The sequence below is a fragment of the Chelon labrosus genome, assembly GCF_963514085.1.
Source record: "Chelon labrosus genome assembly, chromosome: 12".
NCBI classification, from domain to species: domain Eukaryota; kingdom Metazoa; phylum Chordata; class Actinopteri; order Mugiliformes; family Mugilidae; genus Chelon; species Chelon labrosus.
The window spans coordinates 13502667-13522928 of NC_140345.1; the positions used below are offsets into that span (position 1 = coordinate 13502667).

Here is a 20262-nt window from a genome sequence, read left to right on the forward strand (position 1 = left end):
ATGAAAGTAACAAATAAAGAAATTACAATAACATACTGCAGGAGTCACCACATATGCACAAGGGTTGCAAACTCCCTGAAAAATAAAGGGACACCTCATTGGCAAGGCTGGCTGACCCGATTGCCCTCACCCTTCCCAGCGTGGTGAATTATTTTTTTAGCCTTTTTTTTTTTTTTTATGTGTGAAACGATTTTTTAACTATTTGACTCGAATCTGAATTGTATTAGATGCATATTTTTGAGTGATATGAACACGTGCAAAACAAATTATAATTCAACAATTTATTTTTAATACAAAATAACAAAACAGAATAAAATAAATATCTTTCTTAAACAGAAACCTGTCCTGCTTAACTTAAAACTGTATAAATGATTATAAAATAATAGAAAGCAGAACATTCCTCTTGTAATAAGTGCAACAAGAAAACTGCAAACAGAAAATGTGAGGAAAAGTGGTTGCTTTGTTGTCTTATCTTCTTCACAACGAGAGCGCAAACGGCGAATGACGACTTTGATTGGTCATATGGTCCGACTTAAACGTGTCCATACCACCTCCTACTGCACGAGAAAATGTACAATTAACCATTGTCATGTGCTGTACTAGATTATCCATATGTGTTATGTGCAAGACAGGGGAGGCGCATCGTGTATGTGATAACTACACGACACTGTAAGGGCCGGTACAAAGTCCCTCAGGGGCCAGACCCGGCCCGGGGGGCCGCTAATTAAATAGCCGCGCTGTAGATGTTATCAAGTTCCAAAAATGATTCATAAATGCATATTCATTGATTTCCTAATGTTTTTCATACATTATATACTATAGGCAATTAGGGGTTGTACTGGCTCGTTGAATAGTTGACTTTCCTGCTGTACCATGTCGCTCCAAGCAGGAAGTCGACTAATCACTGGTCACCTGACAATAACAACACGGATGCCTTCGAGAAGACAGGTGAAGAGCCCAGTCAGTCATTGCAGAAAACTCACAGCGGTCACCTGTGGTTCTCCATAGAGAAGGAGGCTGCAAATCAACGATTTCATGGTGAATTTCATTGTCTAAAGTTATCAGATCTTTAGCTGCTACACACGGAAAAGTATTCAGAGATATCCCACTTTTTATTATGTGTGGCATGTCTGCATCTAGACAAAAATTAACATAAAACCAAACCTTAATTTTGTTTCTTGGTCTTCTATCTGCTTTAGAAATAATGTCCCGTTGTAGTTGAAACAAAGATACATCATGGAACTGATACTACTACCTATTCATTTTTTGAAATTTGCTTCATTATAACCAAGCTGCTGTTTCAGCTCACTATAATTCTTGATTGTGTTTTTTTCTCTAAATGTATTCAGTAAATGTACAACACACAGACAAACAAAAGTCACTTAATTTGTACGTTTCAGTTTGAGCTCCTGTCACTGGTCTGTTGAGAATTACCACAGAATGTATCTCCAACGTGGCCACTGGAAACAAGTTAGTGAGTTAGTTTCCAGTCACTGCTTCAGCCTTCAGTGACTTCATCAGCTGTTGATCAGTCTTAAAGGTCCACCATCTGGCCAACATAAATGTGTTGACCAAGTATTGAAGAAGTTCAGAGAGCAGTCAGTGCTGAGGGGGGTTTGTAGACATGGTTCGAATTACGGGGGGTATTGGGGGGGTCTGACTCCCCTAGATGAGACTTAGAACCCCCCCCCCCCCCCCCAAAGTAGATGAAAATAATAGTTTGGGGGGTACTGAAAATTTTTTAATAAAATATAATGTTAGCCTTTCCAAAATTGTATGTATTTAAATGCAGTATTACCATCACATCAATTCCGGAAATAATCTAATGAAATACGATTTTCAAACCCTCACCCCCATTGGGATGTACCATTTCTCAGTACGTTCAGTTGTTTGCTATGGTTCTTCACTAGCTGTCAAACATACGTAGCCTACTGGGTGCGGGTGCAGGCGCTGGTGTGTGCGAAATTAAGAGTAAGTGGCTGAATCAACTTTAAACTCTGCCTATGGTTTTGACTACCATGTATATCATCATGCGTTGTATTTTGTGGTAAATGTTATGAGCAGCTCGTCAGACCTAAACAGGTTTTCAGAACTGTCTTAATTTGGTTTTTCAGTATTTGTCTCATCCATAATGTAGTCATAGTCTCTAGCTAGATAAATAGCTAAAAGTTCACGCAGCTCCTGAAGCTCACCGTGAAACAGTGTTTATCTGTGCCCGAATTCAACCCTTCCTATAACGTGTAGGGTGCATTGTGCTTGCTAGTATGATTAGTTTTTTTTACCTTGTCGGCCAGTCAGCCACGGTCATATGACCTATATTTCGAAGGAAAATTGACTGTGAACCACAAGTGTGAAATCGTGCGTGTAAGCCTATATAAAATGGAGAGTGACGTCACCAGTCAAAATAGCGGTACCCCCCGAAGCTCATGGTATAATTCGAACACTGTTTGTAGAGATTCCTCCCTGTGCAGACTGCAGGCATTACCAATAAAGCAATGAAGAAGAAATCACCACAGCACGTAGCAAGTCTGAGCACAAGTCAAAATGTAATGTACAAAGAGAAGAACTCACATTACTTGTATATCAGTTCAGGCAACAAGAAAAAATAAGAGTTAGTCAATGTAAATGAGTTTCTTTTAATATGCCTGTACTATAGTATAGACGTATTTTTACATCAGATGGTAGTGGGTGATGGAGGTTGGACCCAAATGCAGGACAAAGCAGCGGTGAGGCAGGAGTGGGTAAAAATGAATTTAATCAAACAAAAGGAAACACAAAGCACTGCCAAACGGCAGGATAATCCAAAAACGAAAATCAAAACAAGAACACCTGAAGATGACAAGACCAAAACGTCCAGGGCGACCGGGAGGCCGGGCAGACAGGAGAGTTCTGGGTGGCGGCCAGGAGTCAGAGTCTGAGCCACCTTGCATTTTAGTTAATCTGCTCCTGTCCCTAAAATGAGCTGACCCTCTGGACCGGAATGGGAGCAGAAAATGAGCCGACCCTTGGGGCAGGAACGGGAGCAGGGAAATGAGCCGACCCTTGGGTAGGGTACTGGTGTAGGGGCAGGACATAGGCCCCTACACCAGTACCCGGGCATGTACAGGGGTAGGGGGGGAGGACATGAGCCGACCCTGGGGGCTGGTAAAGGAGCTGGAGCAGGGATGGAGGCCCACCTGGAAGCTGGGACAGGAGCGCAAGGAGCAGAAGTGGAGGTCTTTAAGGGAGCTGGGATAGGAGCACAAGGAACAGGTCGCTGGAGGTTGGCTGGCCGGTGGCCAGCAGGCCAGGGAACCATCACCGTGTGGCTAGCAGACTGGGGCGTCAGAGGCTGCTGGCCTGCAGGCCTGCCTCCATGCTGTCCACGAGGACCTATCCTCCCTGTCGGGCCCCCGTGGCCAAGAGTGTGCCCGAAAAAAGAAGCCGAAACCCGGGCCTAAGCCACAATCTACAGTCCATGATTTGCTCCCAAAAAGAAATTACTGGCCTCTTTTCTTCTGCCTCATCAAACAAAGTATTGTCCACTGAAACATGACACGTCCTTTAATTTGAATCCTACTTTAAAACACATATAGGATTCAGACATTTGTGACTTCAAGCTCCTTCTTCTTGGTGCCTGAAAAAATGAGAAAACACGGACAAAACAGTTTAATTCACACGTCTGTATGATTTTATTAACATATTGTGGAACTGACAATTGAGCATACAGAAATATTTTACAACTTCCTTGATTCTCACTTCAACAGCGCGCACATGGACAGCTCCTCTGTGTTTTACATGTTGCTGTAGATTGTGTCATCTCCATTTTCTGCACAAGAAATAACATGAAGTCACCTCGACTAAACTTTATTGATAGAGCACTTTAAAAACACCCACAGTGGAAACAAAGTGCTGTACAAAGGTAAGAATAAGACAAGAACAAGACAAACAATTAAAAACACTAAAAGCACTAAACAAGAGCAGGGTCTCATGGTGGATTTAAAGCCAAGGAATAAAAATGGGTTTTAAGATAAGTTTTAAAAATGGACAGTTAGAGGGCTTGTCTGATGTGCAGTGGTAGATCGTTCCATAATTAGGGAGCAGCAACAGAAAAAGCACTTTCCCCTCTGAGCTTCCACTTAGACCTCGGTACCTCCAGGAGCAGCTGATCAGCTGACCTGAGACACTGAGCAGAAGTGTAAGGATGGAGAAGCTCAGAGAAGTGAGGTGGGGCGAGACCATTTAAAGATTTAAAAGCAAATGAAAGAATCTTAAAATGGACTCTAAAATGCACAGGCAGCCAGTGGAGGGAGGCCAGAATGGGAGTTATGTTCTCCCTCTTATGTGCTCCAGTTAAGAGACAAGCAGCCGAATTCTGAACCAAATGGAGACGTGCGAGGGAGGACTGGCTGACCCCAAAATAAAGAGTGTTACAGTAATCCAGCAGAGATGTGATGAGGGCATGGATTACTGTCTCAAAGTGCTGATGTGTAAGAAAGGCTTTCACCTTTGCCAGCCGCCTAAGGTGAAAAAAGCTGGACTTAACCACTACACCAATTTGCAGATCCAATTTAAAATCACTGTCCATCTTTAAACCCAAGTTTGAGACTGCTTTACATTAAATGCCAAGAGGCCCACTCTCTCCTCTTGCATGCACATGTGTCATGAACGAACAAAGAAAAGTTTACATACCCCAATGTTGTCATAAATATGATCACTGGAATAAATTATGTGGCGTCTCCTCCTACTGGCAGAATATTGTTTTTTAATTTAAGCACACTTTATACAAACACTGAAGCCTGACTTAACTATTATAAGCCATATTGTTGCATTGTATTAACAAATGCCTGATTTAAAAGTATACATTTATTACTGGTCTTTTATTTAGTGTTGTGCTTTTATATTAAACAAACTGGTTTGGTCGACTTACATTTGATCAAAATTCTAAATAAATCCATTTTTCTATAGCAATTTACCACTTTTTATCTGCTATCACTGCTGCTACAAGGATCACCAAACCTCCGGCTGCTCCAGCAGCAATGTAAATATACAGCATGTTACCTGTCCGAACAGAAATCATAGAGTGTGTCCAAACACAGTGGTGACAATCTACATATGCTGCATTCAATGTTCTTACTTTTAACAGGCAGGGAGAGCGTGACGTTGGCACTGCCCTGCGTGTTGTTTGCCAGACAGTGCACATACATGGAGGACCCCATGTTGACTTGTAGAGTCCCGATAGTAAGAGAGCCATGCTGCTCTACTTTGGTGCTCAGGTTAACTTTGTTGGGAAGCACAAAATGGATCATACTGGGAGGATTAGACTCAGCCCTGCACACACACTTTACCATGTCCCCCTCTGAGGAGCACGACGAAGCATTCTTAATCTCAGGGGCATCTGCAGGAGCAAGAAATGTACATTTATTATACGTGTTTAAATAAAAAAGTCTTCTTCATCACCACGGTTCTGTAGTTGTTTACTTACATAGCACATTGAGCTGCACAGAGCTTGAATTGACTCGTCCTACTTCATTAACTGCAGTGCAGTACAGCGGCCCTTTTCTGTGTCTAGAGACGTTTGGAAGGATGTAGATCGATCCCTTGTGCACTTGAGCACAGGTTTCATTGTGCCACTCGTAGCTTCTGACAGGAGGGTTAGCATCACTGGAGCATTTCAGGTGGACAGTTTGTCCCTCCTTCACATCTGATTTGTACTCAACCTTCACATTCGCTGGGGCATCTGCATAGAAACATATAGATGTATGTACTACTCGATTAATGAATGCCATTAGCTGCAAGTCATCTTATTTCTTTATTTATTACAACAGAAATACTCTTTTGGTTAAATACACTGTGGATGTTTGTTATGTTGCACTGACATACCGCTTGACTGGCCATCCCTCTAGACACACGATCAGACATAACATTAGGACCGCCTTCTTAATACTGTGTAGGTCATAATGTTGTGGCTGATCGCTGTATGACTACCATGCTTAAAGATAAAATTATTATTGCCATTAAGAAGACTTTTAGAGCTTCTGGGTAGAGATGCTCTATGCCCACCCAATTGCGTGGGTCCTCTGGGAGATCTCCTTCTTTTAGGCGGCATCGTGGTTGATGGCAGGGGTGTCCCCTGAGCGCCCTGCTGTTTGTCGCATGCATTGAACCGCTGGCTATTAACATCAGAAACAACTGGAAAATAACCCCTATACATCTTGGTAAAATGGATCATCACATAGCTCCGTACACTGACGACATTATTTCGTTCCTCTTGCAGTCTGAAAAATCTGTCCCACCACTACTGGACCTCATTAAAAAGTTTGGAAAGTTATCAGGGTATACCATAAACTGGTAGAAATGTTAACTTATGTGTTTAAGTAATGATCTCGACCACGTGTTTCTCAGCAATCTTCCAGTTACTGATTGCATAAAGTACCTGGGAACCACTGTTTCCAAACAAACAGACCCAAAGAGTCAGGAGTGTTTCAACACTAGCCCTTGTTTACTGGAAGGAAAGATACAACCCCACCGTGGGGGGCAGGACATTTGTGGCACCTCCCATTTAAAGAGATTGGCCTTATAGTCAAGAACTCATTAGAGGTATGGTATCAAATGAAAGAAAACATGGCTTCTCTCCTAATCCAGAAACAACCATTATAGGCTGGTCACAACATCTAGAAACTCTAAGTTGTTGGAAAACTATGTCGATCCAGAATGTAATGGTCATTGCAAAGAAAACTATTCTTAAGGTTTGGAATAAAGAAAGCCCCCCCCCCCCACCGCTTTGAATCTTGGCTCACAGAGTTCTTGAGCACTTTATATATGGAGAAAATACAATTTGAAATGACAGGGAAAGCAAACCGGTTTAAGCAGATCTGGCAACCCTTCCTTGATTGGACTTGGCTGTGTCCGACCACTACTGTGTGTTTTTTAACATCACCAGCTTTAACCAGCAGGAGGCCCCGGTGAGAACGGTGAGGAAACGCTACCTTACTTCTGAAGTGGCTGCAAATTTTATAGAGATTTTACAGAGCACTCCTGCAGAGATTTTACCAGCATCCTGTGATTTTATCGTGAATAGTTTTAACAAAAATCTGAAATCAGCGCTGGACTCAGTGGCTCCTCTTTTAACAAAAACAGTTAAGACAAAACCTACACCCCCGTGGAGAACTGAGGAGATAAAGAAACTAAAAAGAGACTGCAGGAGTGCTGAAAGGAGATGGAGAAAATCTAAACTAACGGTTCACTACGAAATCTTACACCAACAACTCAAAATCTATAATAACACAATCAAGCAGGCAAGAATTTCTCATTTCAAAAAACTCATCTCCGACCATAAAAATAACCCTAAATTCCTTTTCTCCACCATAGACTTTTTAACAAACAGTAATTTTAACAAGTCCCACAAACCAACATCAGATACCCTCTGTGAGGACTTTGCAGACCACTTCAGAGGTAAAATTGATGATATCAGATCCAGGCTTTTACCTCAACAGATTTTAACTGTCGCCACACCTGGATCTTTAATTTTACCTGAGGAAACACTGGAGAGTTTTGCCCTGGTTGATGCAAGGACACTTGGTCGAGTTTTCTCCCAGGTAAACCCCACAACCTGCCTTTTAGATCCAATTCCCACACCGTTTTTTAAAACATTTTATGGGCTCCTTGAGGAACAGCTTTTAAACATTGTGAATTGCTCTCTTCAGACGGGTGTCTTCCCCACCTCCTTCAAAACGGCGGAGGTGAAGCCCCTTCTGAAGAAGAGCAATCTAGACCATAACATTCTTAATAATTACCGGCCTGTATCCAACTTACCATTTTTAAGTAAAATTTTAGAAAAACTGGTTTTTAACCAATTAAATTATTTTTTAAAGACAAACAATATTCTAGAGAGGCATCAGTCTGGTTTTAGGACGAACCACAGTACAGAGACAGCCCTTTTAAAGATTTTAAATGATATCAGGTTCAACTTGGATAATCATAAACTTACAGTCTTGGTACTACTGGATCTAACCGCCGCCTTTGATACAGTAGACCATCACATTTTATTAAACAGATTGAAGAACCTGGTCGGCCTCTCTGGTACTGTTTTCAACTGGTTCGTCTCTTACCTCACAGATCGCCACTTTTTTGTGAGTATGGATACATGTTCCTCAGGAACCCATGAGATCAAGTGTGGGGTTCCCCAGGGGTCAATTTTAGGTCCAGTTCTTTTTAATCTATACATGATTCCCCTTGGGGATGTCATCAGGAGGCACGGCATCAGCTTCCATAGTTATGCTGACGATACACAACTGTACATGGCCGTGTCTCCTGATGACACAGGGCCTATTGATGCCCTTTTTAATTGCATTTTAGATATGAAGTCATGGATGGCAGCGAATTTCCTGCAGCTCAACCAGGACAAAACAGAGGTTTTAGTCATTGGTCCTGAAGGCCAGAGAGAGAAACTTTTAACAAAATTACAAGATTTTAAACCATCGCAAATTGTAAAAAACCTGGGCGTGATTTTTGACTCTGAGCTTAGTTTTATTCCACATATCAAAAACATAACAAAGATTGGTTTTTACCATCTTAAGAATATAGCCAGAGTCCGCCCATTTCTCTCTCAGGCCAGCACGGAGGTACTGATGCATGCTTTTATCTCTTGTCGTTTAGATTATTGTAATGCCCTGCTCTCTGGTCTTCCCAAAAAAAGTATCTCTAATCTTCAGCTACTTCAGAATTCAGCCGCACGAGTGCTGACGAGGACCAGAGGGCGGGAGCACATTACACCGGTTTTAAAATCGCTGCATTGGCTTCCCGTGCGCGAACCGATTTCAAGGTTCTTTTACTTTTTTTTAAGTGTCTTAACAGTCTTGGGCCTTCTTATTTATCTGACTTACTTTTACCATATCAACCCTCGCGGACCCTGAGGTCTTCCGGCACTGGCCTTTTAATCATACCTAAAGTTAAATCAAAAACACACGGGGAGGCGGCTTTTAGTTATTATGGTCCCCGATTATGGAACAGCCTGCCGGAGAACCTCAGGGCCGCAGAGACTGTTGATGTTTTTAAAAAGAGGCTCAAGACCCACCTTTTCAACCAAGCTTTTAATTGATTCTCTTAATATGTTTTTATGGTACGTTAGAAAGCATTTTATCTATATTGTTCCTTTCTTTCCCATTTTACAGTTTTAGTCCCTCAGTTTTTAGCAATTTTTAGTTTTTAGTAGTTTTTATCAGACTTTTTATTATTTCCTTTTCTATTTTTATTTTAATTATACGTTATAACGACATGTTTTAATTTTATGAGCTGAAAAGCATTTTATCCATATTGGTCGTTTTAGTCCTCGGTTTTTAGCCCCAGTGTTTCCTCATGGGGGCCGACCACACTGGGAGTTGCGGCTGGTCTACTGACGGGGGTGCTGTCCTGTGGGCGGCTCTGGCCCTGGTGGCTGGAGGGCTCTGCACCTTGGTGTGGGGCCTCCTGTCTGCCCGGGTCGGGGCTGTCTCTATGGCGGTGCTCCCTACAGTCGTGGGCTGGAGGCCCTCTCGGTGTGGTCGGCTCCCAAAGGTGGCTTTCTCCTTGCGCCAGGTCTTGGTGCCCGGCCATGTCTCTTGTGGGTGTGTGGGTGGGGTGTGTGGGACATGTCTGTGTGTGTGTGTGTGTGTGTGCGTGTGTGTTGGGGGGGGGGGGGGTGTTTGTGTCTCGTGTCTCTGTGTTTTTATGGGGGTGGGAGGGTTCGATTTTTTGTTCTGTTTTTGCTGTTTTTAGCCTCTGTGAGGCACTTTGTATTGCTTTTAAAAGGCATGAAAAGTGCAATATAAATAAATTTTGATTTGATGATTTGATTTGATTACATCACAGCACAGAGAGGATCCTCATGACATCTCTGTGACTAATTTTTAGTTAAATGTTTGTTGTTATATCATTTTTAAAATACAAAATGAGTATAAGCAGATGACCAAAGAAACCTGCTAAAAAGAGTTCACCATGGTTCTGTTTTGGTTTTGTTTTTTCCTTTCCTTTTTTCTGGTCATTCTTTATCCCCCCACCCCCACCCCCCCCCCATCTGTAAAGGGAGGGGTGGGAAGAGGCAGGCGATGTTCATGTTTGTCATCCTCTTTACTGTTATGTTTTGTCTGTTTTTCTCTAAAAAAGTTTATCTGTTTTCATCATCACTACTTACATTTTACTTGAAGGACCTTGGATTGTGTCTGCAGAGGCTTTCCATTTTGCATTTGAACGCTGCATCCTAAAGACTTGTTGTGGTCAGCACGGGTCGGGCGAAATGTCAGTGTAGACGTTGCTTTCCGCTGGCCATCACTGAGCACTTGTGAGAGAAAACGCTGATCTCCAGAGTGACTCCAAGTGAAAACAGGAGGAGAGGTTGGGCAGGAGTAAAACACAGAGCAGGATGGAGACACACTCTGACCCTCCCTTATCTCCTCAACCATAGAGAAGTTCATGGATTCATCTGTGTGAACAAAAAAGATCACAATAGTAATGCAATAGTTACTTTCCCTGCTAACTAGTTACTTTTAGAGTGGAGTAATTCAGTTACTAACTCAGTTACTTTTTGGGAGAAGTAACTAGTAACTAATTACTTCTTAAAAGTAACGTGCCCAACACTGGTTACTAGTGCCCATTAGTTCCTTTTTCTTTATTATGAAAGTAAGAAACGTAACTAGTTAGAGGAGTTCAGACTGATAAACTACAATTAAAAAAAATAAATGTCATGATAACAATACTGGAATTCAAGACAGAAATATAGGAATTACTGTCACTATATAGTTTTTATTGGAGGCTGTTCATTTCACTTACCAATTATTGAGATGGAAACTTTCTTTTGTGTGTAGGAAAATCCGTCGTAGTCTTTCATTTCAATTCTGAAATGAAAAGGCCCTTGGTCACTGGACTGAATGTCATCAATCTTCAGAGAACAGTTCTTGTGACTGACATCTCCCAGCAGCGTTGTCCGATCCCGATAATTCTCCAAGATATTTTCCTTGAGTGGGTGATAGATAGAGCGATCTGCGTCGTCGTTCCAAATCCCAGTGTAACCAGAGACTTGTTTATTTTCTGGCTGTGGGTAATCAAATGAGCAGGGGATGATCACACATGACCCAAGGAGACCTTTAACTGAGGACGGCACCTTAGCTGTCCAAGATGAGCCATCGGTTTGAATAACTGTAACACATTGAACAGTGAATTAGAATAAGCATGGAGTCAATGAATGAATGTAGTAAAGTACAAATTCACCTGAATATTAAATTATTTTGCAAACAAAAGAGATGCATGAACAAGACAAATATCTGACTGTTTAATTCTACTGTTCGTTTGATTACAGCTGAATATTCACCATACAGGAGGTACCATACCTTGAATGCAAAGGCACACAGAAAACAGAGACCGTGTTAGAGCTTCCATCTCCACTCTCTCGTGTCACGGTCAGACCTGAAAATAAAAGGAAAAATAGGTGTATGCTGCTGTCATTTCCCTGTGGTGAGAGATGACTTGTTGAGTTTCCATTCCACTTTTAATCTAACCAGCGACCACTGTGATCACACAACATTAAACCTTTGACTCATCCACCCTGTAGTGGGGGAGGTGTATCCTATTAATAATCATTCATCAGAATGTATTGTGTTATTCTTTACCATGTCTGAAAGTTTCTAATTCACAGTGTGTGCTATACTCACTCTCCATTCTTTAGAAACACATGCAGGCATTTCATATTTTCCAGTAATTATGACTTCTCCAATTTTATTTTTGCATAACAACACGATAAACGCAAGGGTCATTAACCATCCCAGCAAATCAGTTTAAAATGCCTCATGCCCCATTGAGTTTAATTCTAATGGGCCATTAAGTCTGTCAATCACCAACAACATTCCTGTGAAATGCCATAATTATGTATTAGTTTACATATGAGTGAGGCAGTTATCACTTTTTAAAGCTGTTGTTGTCATTTGCTAACTCACTATGAGATGTCCAAAAAAGGTTCAAAAAAGGCAACTGGACTGGTAGATTTCTTTTTTTTTTTTTTTTTTGACAATGTGACTGACTAACTGAAGAGAGACAAAAAATAAATAAAATGAAACAGTAACACATAGTAGCACTGGAATCGATCTATTTGTCCAGCAAGGTTGATTACACATTCATAAAATGTATGTATCTGAATGGGGATTAAAACACCTTGATAACAATGTGCTAAGATATAGTAAACTACACATGCACTGTATATATGTATATGTTCACTGTATATACATTATTTTTTAACAGCTACTACTCACTGAAAGCAATAACATGTCATTAAAAGGTCACGCCTACAGTACACGCTTGCTAAATAATGTCTTTAGCAAAACAAACACAGAGAATACCAGTTAACAAGGAACAAATACACTTTTTCAAAGGAAAATGATATGTTCACTGTACCTTGCATTGCATGCATCACAGATGCAGTGCATTCAAGACAGGATTTCCTTTGCTCAGTTAAGAAGTCACGTGGTCAGGGGTCTTTTATGGTGCCAGCTCACGCTCTTGATTTCTGAGCGTCTACATACTGTAACATCAAACTGAAATCTAATGTCTAGATTTCTGTTTGGTGGAATCATACCCAGCACAACTAAAGAAACATTCTTAGTTTTGCATGCATTTCACATAAAAGGGTCCTTTTTTTACACATTTTTAATTTACACTGTGGTCTCATGTCCTGATCACAGTTTCACACCCACAGTCTAACGGTGAGAGAGAAAGTTGGCGGTGGCCCTCCATGTGAGACCTCCCGTGCTGCAGATAAAATTTGATCTGTTGAGAAGAACCACAGAATGTATCTTCAACTTGGCCACTGGAAACAAGTTTCCAGTCACTGCTTCAGCCTTCAGTGACTTCATCAGCTGTTGATCAGTGTTAAAGCTCTACCATCTGGCCAACATGAAAGTGTTGACTAGATATTGAGGGAGGTCAGAGAGCAGTTATTGAGTGAGGGAGGTTATAGAGATTCCTCCCGGTGAAGGATGCAAGCATTAACAATAAAGCAATGAAGAAGAAATCACCACAGTCTGAGCATAAGTCAAAATTTAATGTACAAAAGAAGGACTCACATCACTTATATATCAGTTCAGGCAAGAGTTTCTTTTGTAGTATAGTCATATTAACACAGAAACATTGTGGGCAGAGTTCACACATTCATGCAAGACAGCTCACCCTGCCATCACTGTCTATAATTATCAACAAAAAAAACAAAGCATGACGATTTTCCGGTAGCTATTAACTAAAATGCATTTTACTTGTGTATTGAAACTTATTTTTAAGAATTTTATCTTGTTGACAGCTCCTCTGCGTGTTACATGTTGCCGTAGACTGCGTCATCTCCATCATTCTGCAAAGGAAACAACATGAACTCAACTCAGCTTAACTTTATAGACGTAAGACATGTTTATTGATCCCATGTATGGGAAATTTTCTTGTCACAGTAGCATGGAATTTGGCAAAACAAATTCGACAGGAACATTTCAAAATACAATAACAAATTTGAAAAATATATACAAAAAAATAGCAACACTGCAAAATATACACAGAAATATAAATATAAAGACATTCTGTATGTACACTGTTGTGGATTGAAAACTTTACAAATAAATAATTGCTAAAACTATAAAAACTATGAGACGGTGAAGTAGTGATTTGTGCACCGCAAAAAAAAGGAGATTTAGTTTGTGCAAGAACAATGACTGTAAGAAAAAAACAAAACAAAAAACGTGTGCCTTATTGTTGACTCAGGCTGGTGTTGTACAGCCTGATGGCAGTTGGGATGAAGGACCTGCGGTAGCGTTCCTTCTTGCAGCATAGATGCAACAGTCTGCTGCTGAAGGAGCTGCTTAGGTCTCCTACAGTGTGATGCAGTGGGTGAGAGAGGTTGTCCGTGATTGATGTCAGCTTGGCCAACATCCTCGTCTCACCCACCTCCTCGATGGAGTCCAGAGAGCAATCCAGGACAGAGCCGGCCCGTCTGACCAGCTTGTTCAGTCTCTTTTTGTTCCTCTCTGAGCTTCCACTGCTCCAGCAGACCACTGCATACAGGATGGTAGAAGCCACCACAGAGTCATAGAAGGTCCTGAGCAGTGACCTGCACACCCCAAAGGACCTCACTTGTCTCAGTGAGTTAAGGCGACTTTGGCCCTTCTTGTACAGGGCGTTTGTGTTGTGTGCCCAGTCCAGTTTATTACCCAGGTATTTGTATTCCTCCACAAGCTCAATGTCCAAGCCCTGGACATTTACCGATGCAGTGCAAAGTGGTTTCCTACTGAAGTCGATCACCACCTCCTTCGTCTTGCTGGCGTTGATGTGCAGGTGGTTCATTGCACAGCAGTCCACAAAGTTGGTGATGACCTCCATGTACTCCAAATCATTTCTTTGGGATACACGCCTGACAATGGCTGTATCATCAGAAAACTTCTGGAGGTGGCAGCTGTCAGTGTTGTGTTTAAAGTCCGATGTGTATAGGGTGAAGAGGAAGGGAGAGAGTACAGTACCCTGCGGCCCCCCTGTGCTGCAGACTACCACATCAGACACACAGTTGTGAAGCCTCACATACTGCGGCCTGTTGGAGAGGTAGTCTGTGGTCCATGCAGCCAGCCTACTGTGAACTCCAGCTCCTTCCAGCTTCCCCTTGAGCAGTGACGGTTGGATGGTGTGGAACGCACTGGAGAAGTTGAAGAACATGACCCTCACAGTGCTACCGGTGTCCTCTAGGTGAGAATGACATCTGTGCAGCAGGTAGGTGACAGCATCTTCCACACCTATGCTTGGTCGATAGGCAAACTGCAGCGGGTCCATGTTGTTGTGCACCAGATGACGGCAGTGGCCCAGGATGATCCTCTCCATGGTCTTCATCAGGTGAGAGGTTAAGACTACTGAAGTGATTCAGCTCAGTGGGATGCGCAGTCTTGGGAACCAGAACCACACAAGATGTTTTCTACAGGAGCAGAACATTCTCCAGACTGATGCTCAAGATGTGCAGAAAAATGTGCAGAATTGATCTGCAAAGTCCTCGAGAAGTCTGGAGCTGATGCCATCAGGGCCAATAGCCTTCCTTGTTTTAATCCTCCTTAGCTCCCTCCTCACCTGGTCTGTGGTTATGGAGAAGTTGGAGGGGTGGTGTGAAGAGATCCCGGTAGGGGTGGGTGGGGGCTGGGGTGAATTAATCACTCCAGCAGAGAGTAGTGGGGGGAGGGAGTGGTGTGTTGTTGGTGACAGAGATGTTCTGGGGGGTGGTTTATGGGTGCCGTTTGGTCTGGGCTGTGGTGGGTGAGGGAGGGGGCATTAAGTAAGCTTCCGGCACCAGTTCATCTGCTTTAAGGACTGCAGCTTTAACTTTGCTATAACTAGCACTATCGGCAGAACTGAGGGCAGAGAACGCTCTCTGAAAATACACTGCAGCATTAAAGTCTGGTGGGCATCTGACCAGCCCCTAATTCCTGCCACTTGTTAAAACAATACAAAAAATGCGTCTGGGTCTTTTTCATCGAATTTTGGCAACAAACGCAACCCTTCGGCAACATTGAAGCCATGATACAGCCCTATAGTCCCACTCCTACCATCATTCATTAGCTTCAACCTCAGCCGTTCCAGTTTAACCCTTTCCTTCTCTACCGCAGCAGCAGCTGCAGCAGCAGCTCTCTCTCTCTAGCTTTGCCTTTTCCCGTTCCAACTGCAGGCACTGCTCAAAAGACCAAGTCCCATCCCCAACAGCTGGGCCAACAAAAGCTACTGGATCCTGTGCCACCTCCAAATGATTGGCAGACACAGCCAGCCTCTCTACAATGTGCTGTAGCTAAGCCTTTTTTGGCACCTCCTTGGCCTTAGACCAACCCAAATGTACTGCCAAGTCCACCAGGTCTGATTTGGCAAACTGAGCTAAAGTGCTACGAGATGGTCGCTGAAGGAACTCAGAAACCAGTGGTTTTAGGCTGCTACTCAGCAGTTTTGTAGGGTTTGTATTTGATGTGAATTAACGTAAAACCTTAGTGTCGTGGCATACTGAGACGCTGAGAGCTCCACCTCCTTGTCTGCCTTTATGGTGCTCATGTCAGGCTCTGGTGTGTCTCCAGATCTCCTCCTACTGGCAGAATATTGTTTTTTAATTTAAGCACACTTTATACAAACACTGAATCCATGTAATGCAAACCACAAGACTGAACTGATTGTAATTACGTAGAATCATTTTTAAGCTGACCTTCTGCCTCTGCCTGGTTTGACGATTATAAGCCATATTGTTGCATCGTATTAACAAATGCCTGATTTAAAAGTATATATTTATTGCTGGCCTTTTGTTTAGTGTTTTGCTTTTATATTAAACAAAATGGTTTGGTTGACTTACATTTGATCAAATGAATCCATTTTTTTTCTATAGCAACATTACCATTTTTTAACAGCTATCACTGCTGCTACAAGGATCACCAAACCTCCTGCTGCTCCAGCAGCAATGTAAATATACAGCATGTTACCTGTCCAAACAGAAATCACAGAGTGTGTCCAAACACAGTGGTGACAATCTACAAATGCTGCATTCAAAGTATTTCTTACTTTTAACAGGCAGGGAGAGCATGACGTTGGCACTGCCCTGCGTGTTGTTTGCCAGACAGTGCACATACATGGAGGACCCGATGTTGACTTGAAGAGTCCCGATAGTAAGAGAGCCATGCTGCTCTACTTTGGTGCTCAGGTTAACTTTGTTGGGAAGCACAAAATGGATCATGCTGGGAGGATTGGACTCAGCCCTGCACACACACTTTACCATGTCCCCCTCTGAGGAGCACAACGAAGCATTCTTAATCTCAGGGGCATCTGCAGGAGCAAGAAATGTACATTTATTATATGTGTTTAAATAAAAAATTCTTCTTCATCACCACGGTTCTGTAGTTGTTTACTTACATAGCACATTGAGCTGCACAGAGCTTGAATTGACTCGTCCTACTTCATTAACCGCAGTGCAGTACAGCGGCCCTTTTCTGTGTCTAGAGACATTTGGAAGGATGTAGATCGATCCCTTGTGCACTTGAGCACCGGTTTCATTGTGCCACTCGTAGCTTCTGACAGGAGGGTTAGCATCACTGGAGCAATTCAGTTGGACAGTTTGTCACAGTTTCAGAAGCATCTGTTTTCATCATCACTACTTACATTTTACTTGAAGGACCTTGGACTGTGTCTGCAGTGGCTTTCCATTGTGCATTTGAATGCTGCATCGTAAAGACTTGTTGTGGTCAGCACGGGTCGGGCGAAATGTCAGAGTAGATGTTGCTTTCCGCTGGCCATCACTGAGCTCTTGTGAGAGAAAATGCTCTTCTCCAGAGTGACTCCAGTTGAAAACAGGAGGAGAGGTTGGGCAGGAGTAAAACACAGAGCAGGATGGAGACACACTCTGACCCTCCCTTATCTCCTCATCCATAGATAAGGTGATGGGTTGTGATTCATCTGTGTTAACAAGAAAGATCACAATAGCTGTTGGCAAAGATCTGGCAGTGCCAATGTAGTCCAAGAGCTGACTCCTGAACATCTGGCCGACCATAGCTGAGCCACAGTTTGCAGGTGTCTGACCTGGCTACAGAAGGAAGATGGGTGATGATGGATGGGTCGTTGCTGGCCCACTGTCTCAGCTCAAATCCTCCTTCGGCCAGAAGATGGCGCAATTTGTCCACCAGAGCTCTAGCAGCTTCTCTTAATGTTAAGCTGAGTAGACAGTTGTCTACATAGAACAACTTCTCTGTGATGACACGCACGTCCTCCCCTGGCTGGCTGTGGTCTAGCACATGCTTCTGCAATGCGAATGTTGCACAGCAGGGACTGCAGGTGGTTCCCGAAGGGAAGGACTTTGCCACTGGTACACACTTGGTGGGCTTTCAGGCCTCAGGTCTCTCCACAGGAACCGCAGACGTGATCTGTCTTTCTGGAGCAGCTGCACTTGGTGGAACATCCCTCGGATGTGACTGCTAAAGGCAAGGGAATGCTCTCGGAAGCGGAGAAGCACAGCAAGCAATGAGGGACTTAAGGGAGGGCCTGGCAGAAGGAGCTCATTAAGATTGTGGCCACGAAACTGGAAGGAGCAGTTATATACCACCCGGTTCTTTCCATTGTGTTGGACTATATGGTGTGGTATATACCAGGACTCCTCTGTGGTTTCCACTTGATCTGACTCCACCTTCTCAACATAGCCTGCCTCTATCAGTTTATGGATCACTGCTTGCTAGGCAGTGGGTTGCTCTGAGTCTTTCAGTAACCTCCTCTCGATGCCCCGGTCAACGTACAGAACTCTGCTGGCGGTGTTCACAAGACAATTATCAACTGTGGCTGTCTCTGGTGCTTCAGTCTCTGCTCTCTCATTCACATCGTGTAGTAAAAGCAGGTGTTTCCTATTGCATGTCCTGCAGGGGGCTTTCAGGGTTCACTTAGCTGCCTGGTGACCACGACCACAACACCAGCACTTGTTGTTGCTTCTAATCCACACCTCCCTCTGCCCTCTGTTCAGCTGCTTGAAGTTGGTGCAGTTGTTCAGGAAGTGGTTGCTGTTATCACAATACGGACAGTAAGCTGTCCCCTTCTCCTTCTTGCTGAGGCTGTGAACTGAAGGGGCTGGTGCTGATGAAGGTGTGGGAGTGTTTGTTTCTGCTGCCTTACCTTTATTTTTGGATATTAACCACACGATAAACACAAGGGTCATTGAGTGTATCATCACCATCCCAGCAAATCTGATTATCCGGGTTTGACTTAAGTGTTTCATCAGTCTCTTTACAATTAGCAACGAAATTCCTGTGAAATGCCATAATTATGTTGTAGTTTACATATGAGTGAGGCAATTATCACTTTTTAAAGTTGTGGTTGTCATTTCTTGACTTATTATCAGATGCACTTACTGAAGCTGCTAACTGAAGAGAGACAGAAAAACTGAAACAGTAACACACAGTAGCACTGCAATCCATCTATCTGTCCAACCAGGTTGATTACGCATTTGTACAATGTATTTACATCTCAATGGGGTTTAAAACATCTTGACAACAATGTGCTAAGATACAATACAGTGACCACATATAGATGGAATATTTTTTTAGAGAAAGCAGTACACGCTTGCAAAGTCTTTGGCAAAAGAAAGACTGAGAAGACCGGTTAACAAGGAGCAAATACACTTTTTCAAAGGAAAATCAAATGTTTACTGTACCTTGCATTGCATCACAGATGTATCACAGATACAGTGCATTCAAGACAGGATTTCCATTGCTCAGTTTAAAAGTCACATGGTCAGAGGTCTTGTATGAAGTCTGCTAATGCTCTTGATTTCTGAGCGTCTACATACCGGAACATCAAACTGAAATCTAATGTACTGATTTCTGTTTGACAGCAACAAAAGAAACATTCTTAGTTTTGCATGCATTTTGCATTAAAGGGTCCTGACATATTTTTCATTTACACTGTGGTCTCATACCCTGCTCACAGTTTCACACCCACAGTCTAACGGTGAGAGAAAAAGTTGTGTCAGCGGTTTCCCTTCATGTGAGACTTCCAGTGTTGCAGTAGCATTGCAGTTGCCCTGCAGACATTGCAACTGAGGATTCTGACATGTTGTGTGGATTCAGCTGTTCATGTGAATTCGGTAAATTCACGGGCACTGGTCTCCCACAAAGGCTGGGTTCAGCATTTCACCTGTTTGGATAAAAACTGACACTCTCCTGGACAGCTAAGTAGACACAGCGGATGCTGCAACAAAATTTGCCTTTGTTTGACGCCCCAGAAATCCTCCTCACGTTGCATTAAATGGTCCTCCAGTTTGACTGTGTCCTCCTTCTGCTGCCCCCAGGACAGTTTCTTGGGAGTAGTAGTGAAGTCAGTGGACACTGAGTTACCTATGGCAGGATGTGTGAATAAGGAACAAGGAGCAAATCTGTAAATCAAAGAAACAGAAAGCTTATCAAACAAACAAACAAACAAACAACAACTAACTAGATGATCGCAAGTGATCATAAAGGGGTCCATGCCGTGGCGAAGTCGTCCCCGAGCGGGACACAGAGGCATACGCGGGTCGGACACGGCCTGAAAGGAGGCAAAGTATCTCTGGAGGAATCTTTTGGCTGACAAGTGAATGAGAGTCAGGCGGTTTGGAAGCAACGGAATTTGGTGGGCTTGTATGCAGTCTTCCACAGATGCCATTGCCTCAGTCTGCCACTAGAGGGAGTCATAAGCTAAAGTAGATTGGAAAAGACCTGACAGGAGGTGAAGTGTGAATAGGGGAAAGCTGGGTCTGCCAAC

At 43.0% G+C, this 20262-nt stretch overlaps 1 protein-coding gene and 1 pseudogene across 2 annotated transcripts; both read right to left on the reverse strand.

Moving 5' to 3' along the window:
* Positions 1 to 3080: 3080 nt before the first annotated feature.
* Positions 3081 to 11391, reverse strand: LOC311497573 (B-cell receptor CD22-like; the record flags this gene model as incomplete). The annotated part of the gene is made up of 7 exons (XM_084557885.1): positions 3081 to 3228; positions 4956 to 5040; positions 5117 to 5377; positions 5465 to 5719; positions 10151 to 10438; positions 10786 to 11151; positions 11343 to 11391. 7 exons carry the CDS (start codon positions 11389 to 11391, stop codon positions 3081 to 3083), a joined length of 1452 nt encoding a protein of 483 aa, XP_084414011.1.
* Positions 11392 to 13309: 1918 nt separating this feature from the next.
* Positions 13310 to 17533, reverse strand: LOC311497574 (sialic acid-binding Ig-like lectin 16; annotated as a pseudogene). The gene is made up of 7 exons: positions 16900 to 17533; positions 16552 to 16812; positions 16388 to 16472; positions 15982 to 16087; positions 14561 to 14853; positions 14116 to 14377; positions 13310 to 13345 (listed from the first exon to the last, which is right to left on the reverse strand). The product of its transcript is annotated as a sialic acid-binding Ig-like lectin 16 (transcript).
* Positions 17534 to 20262: the final 2729 nt, after the last annotated feature.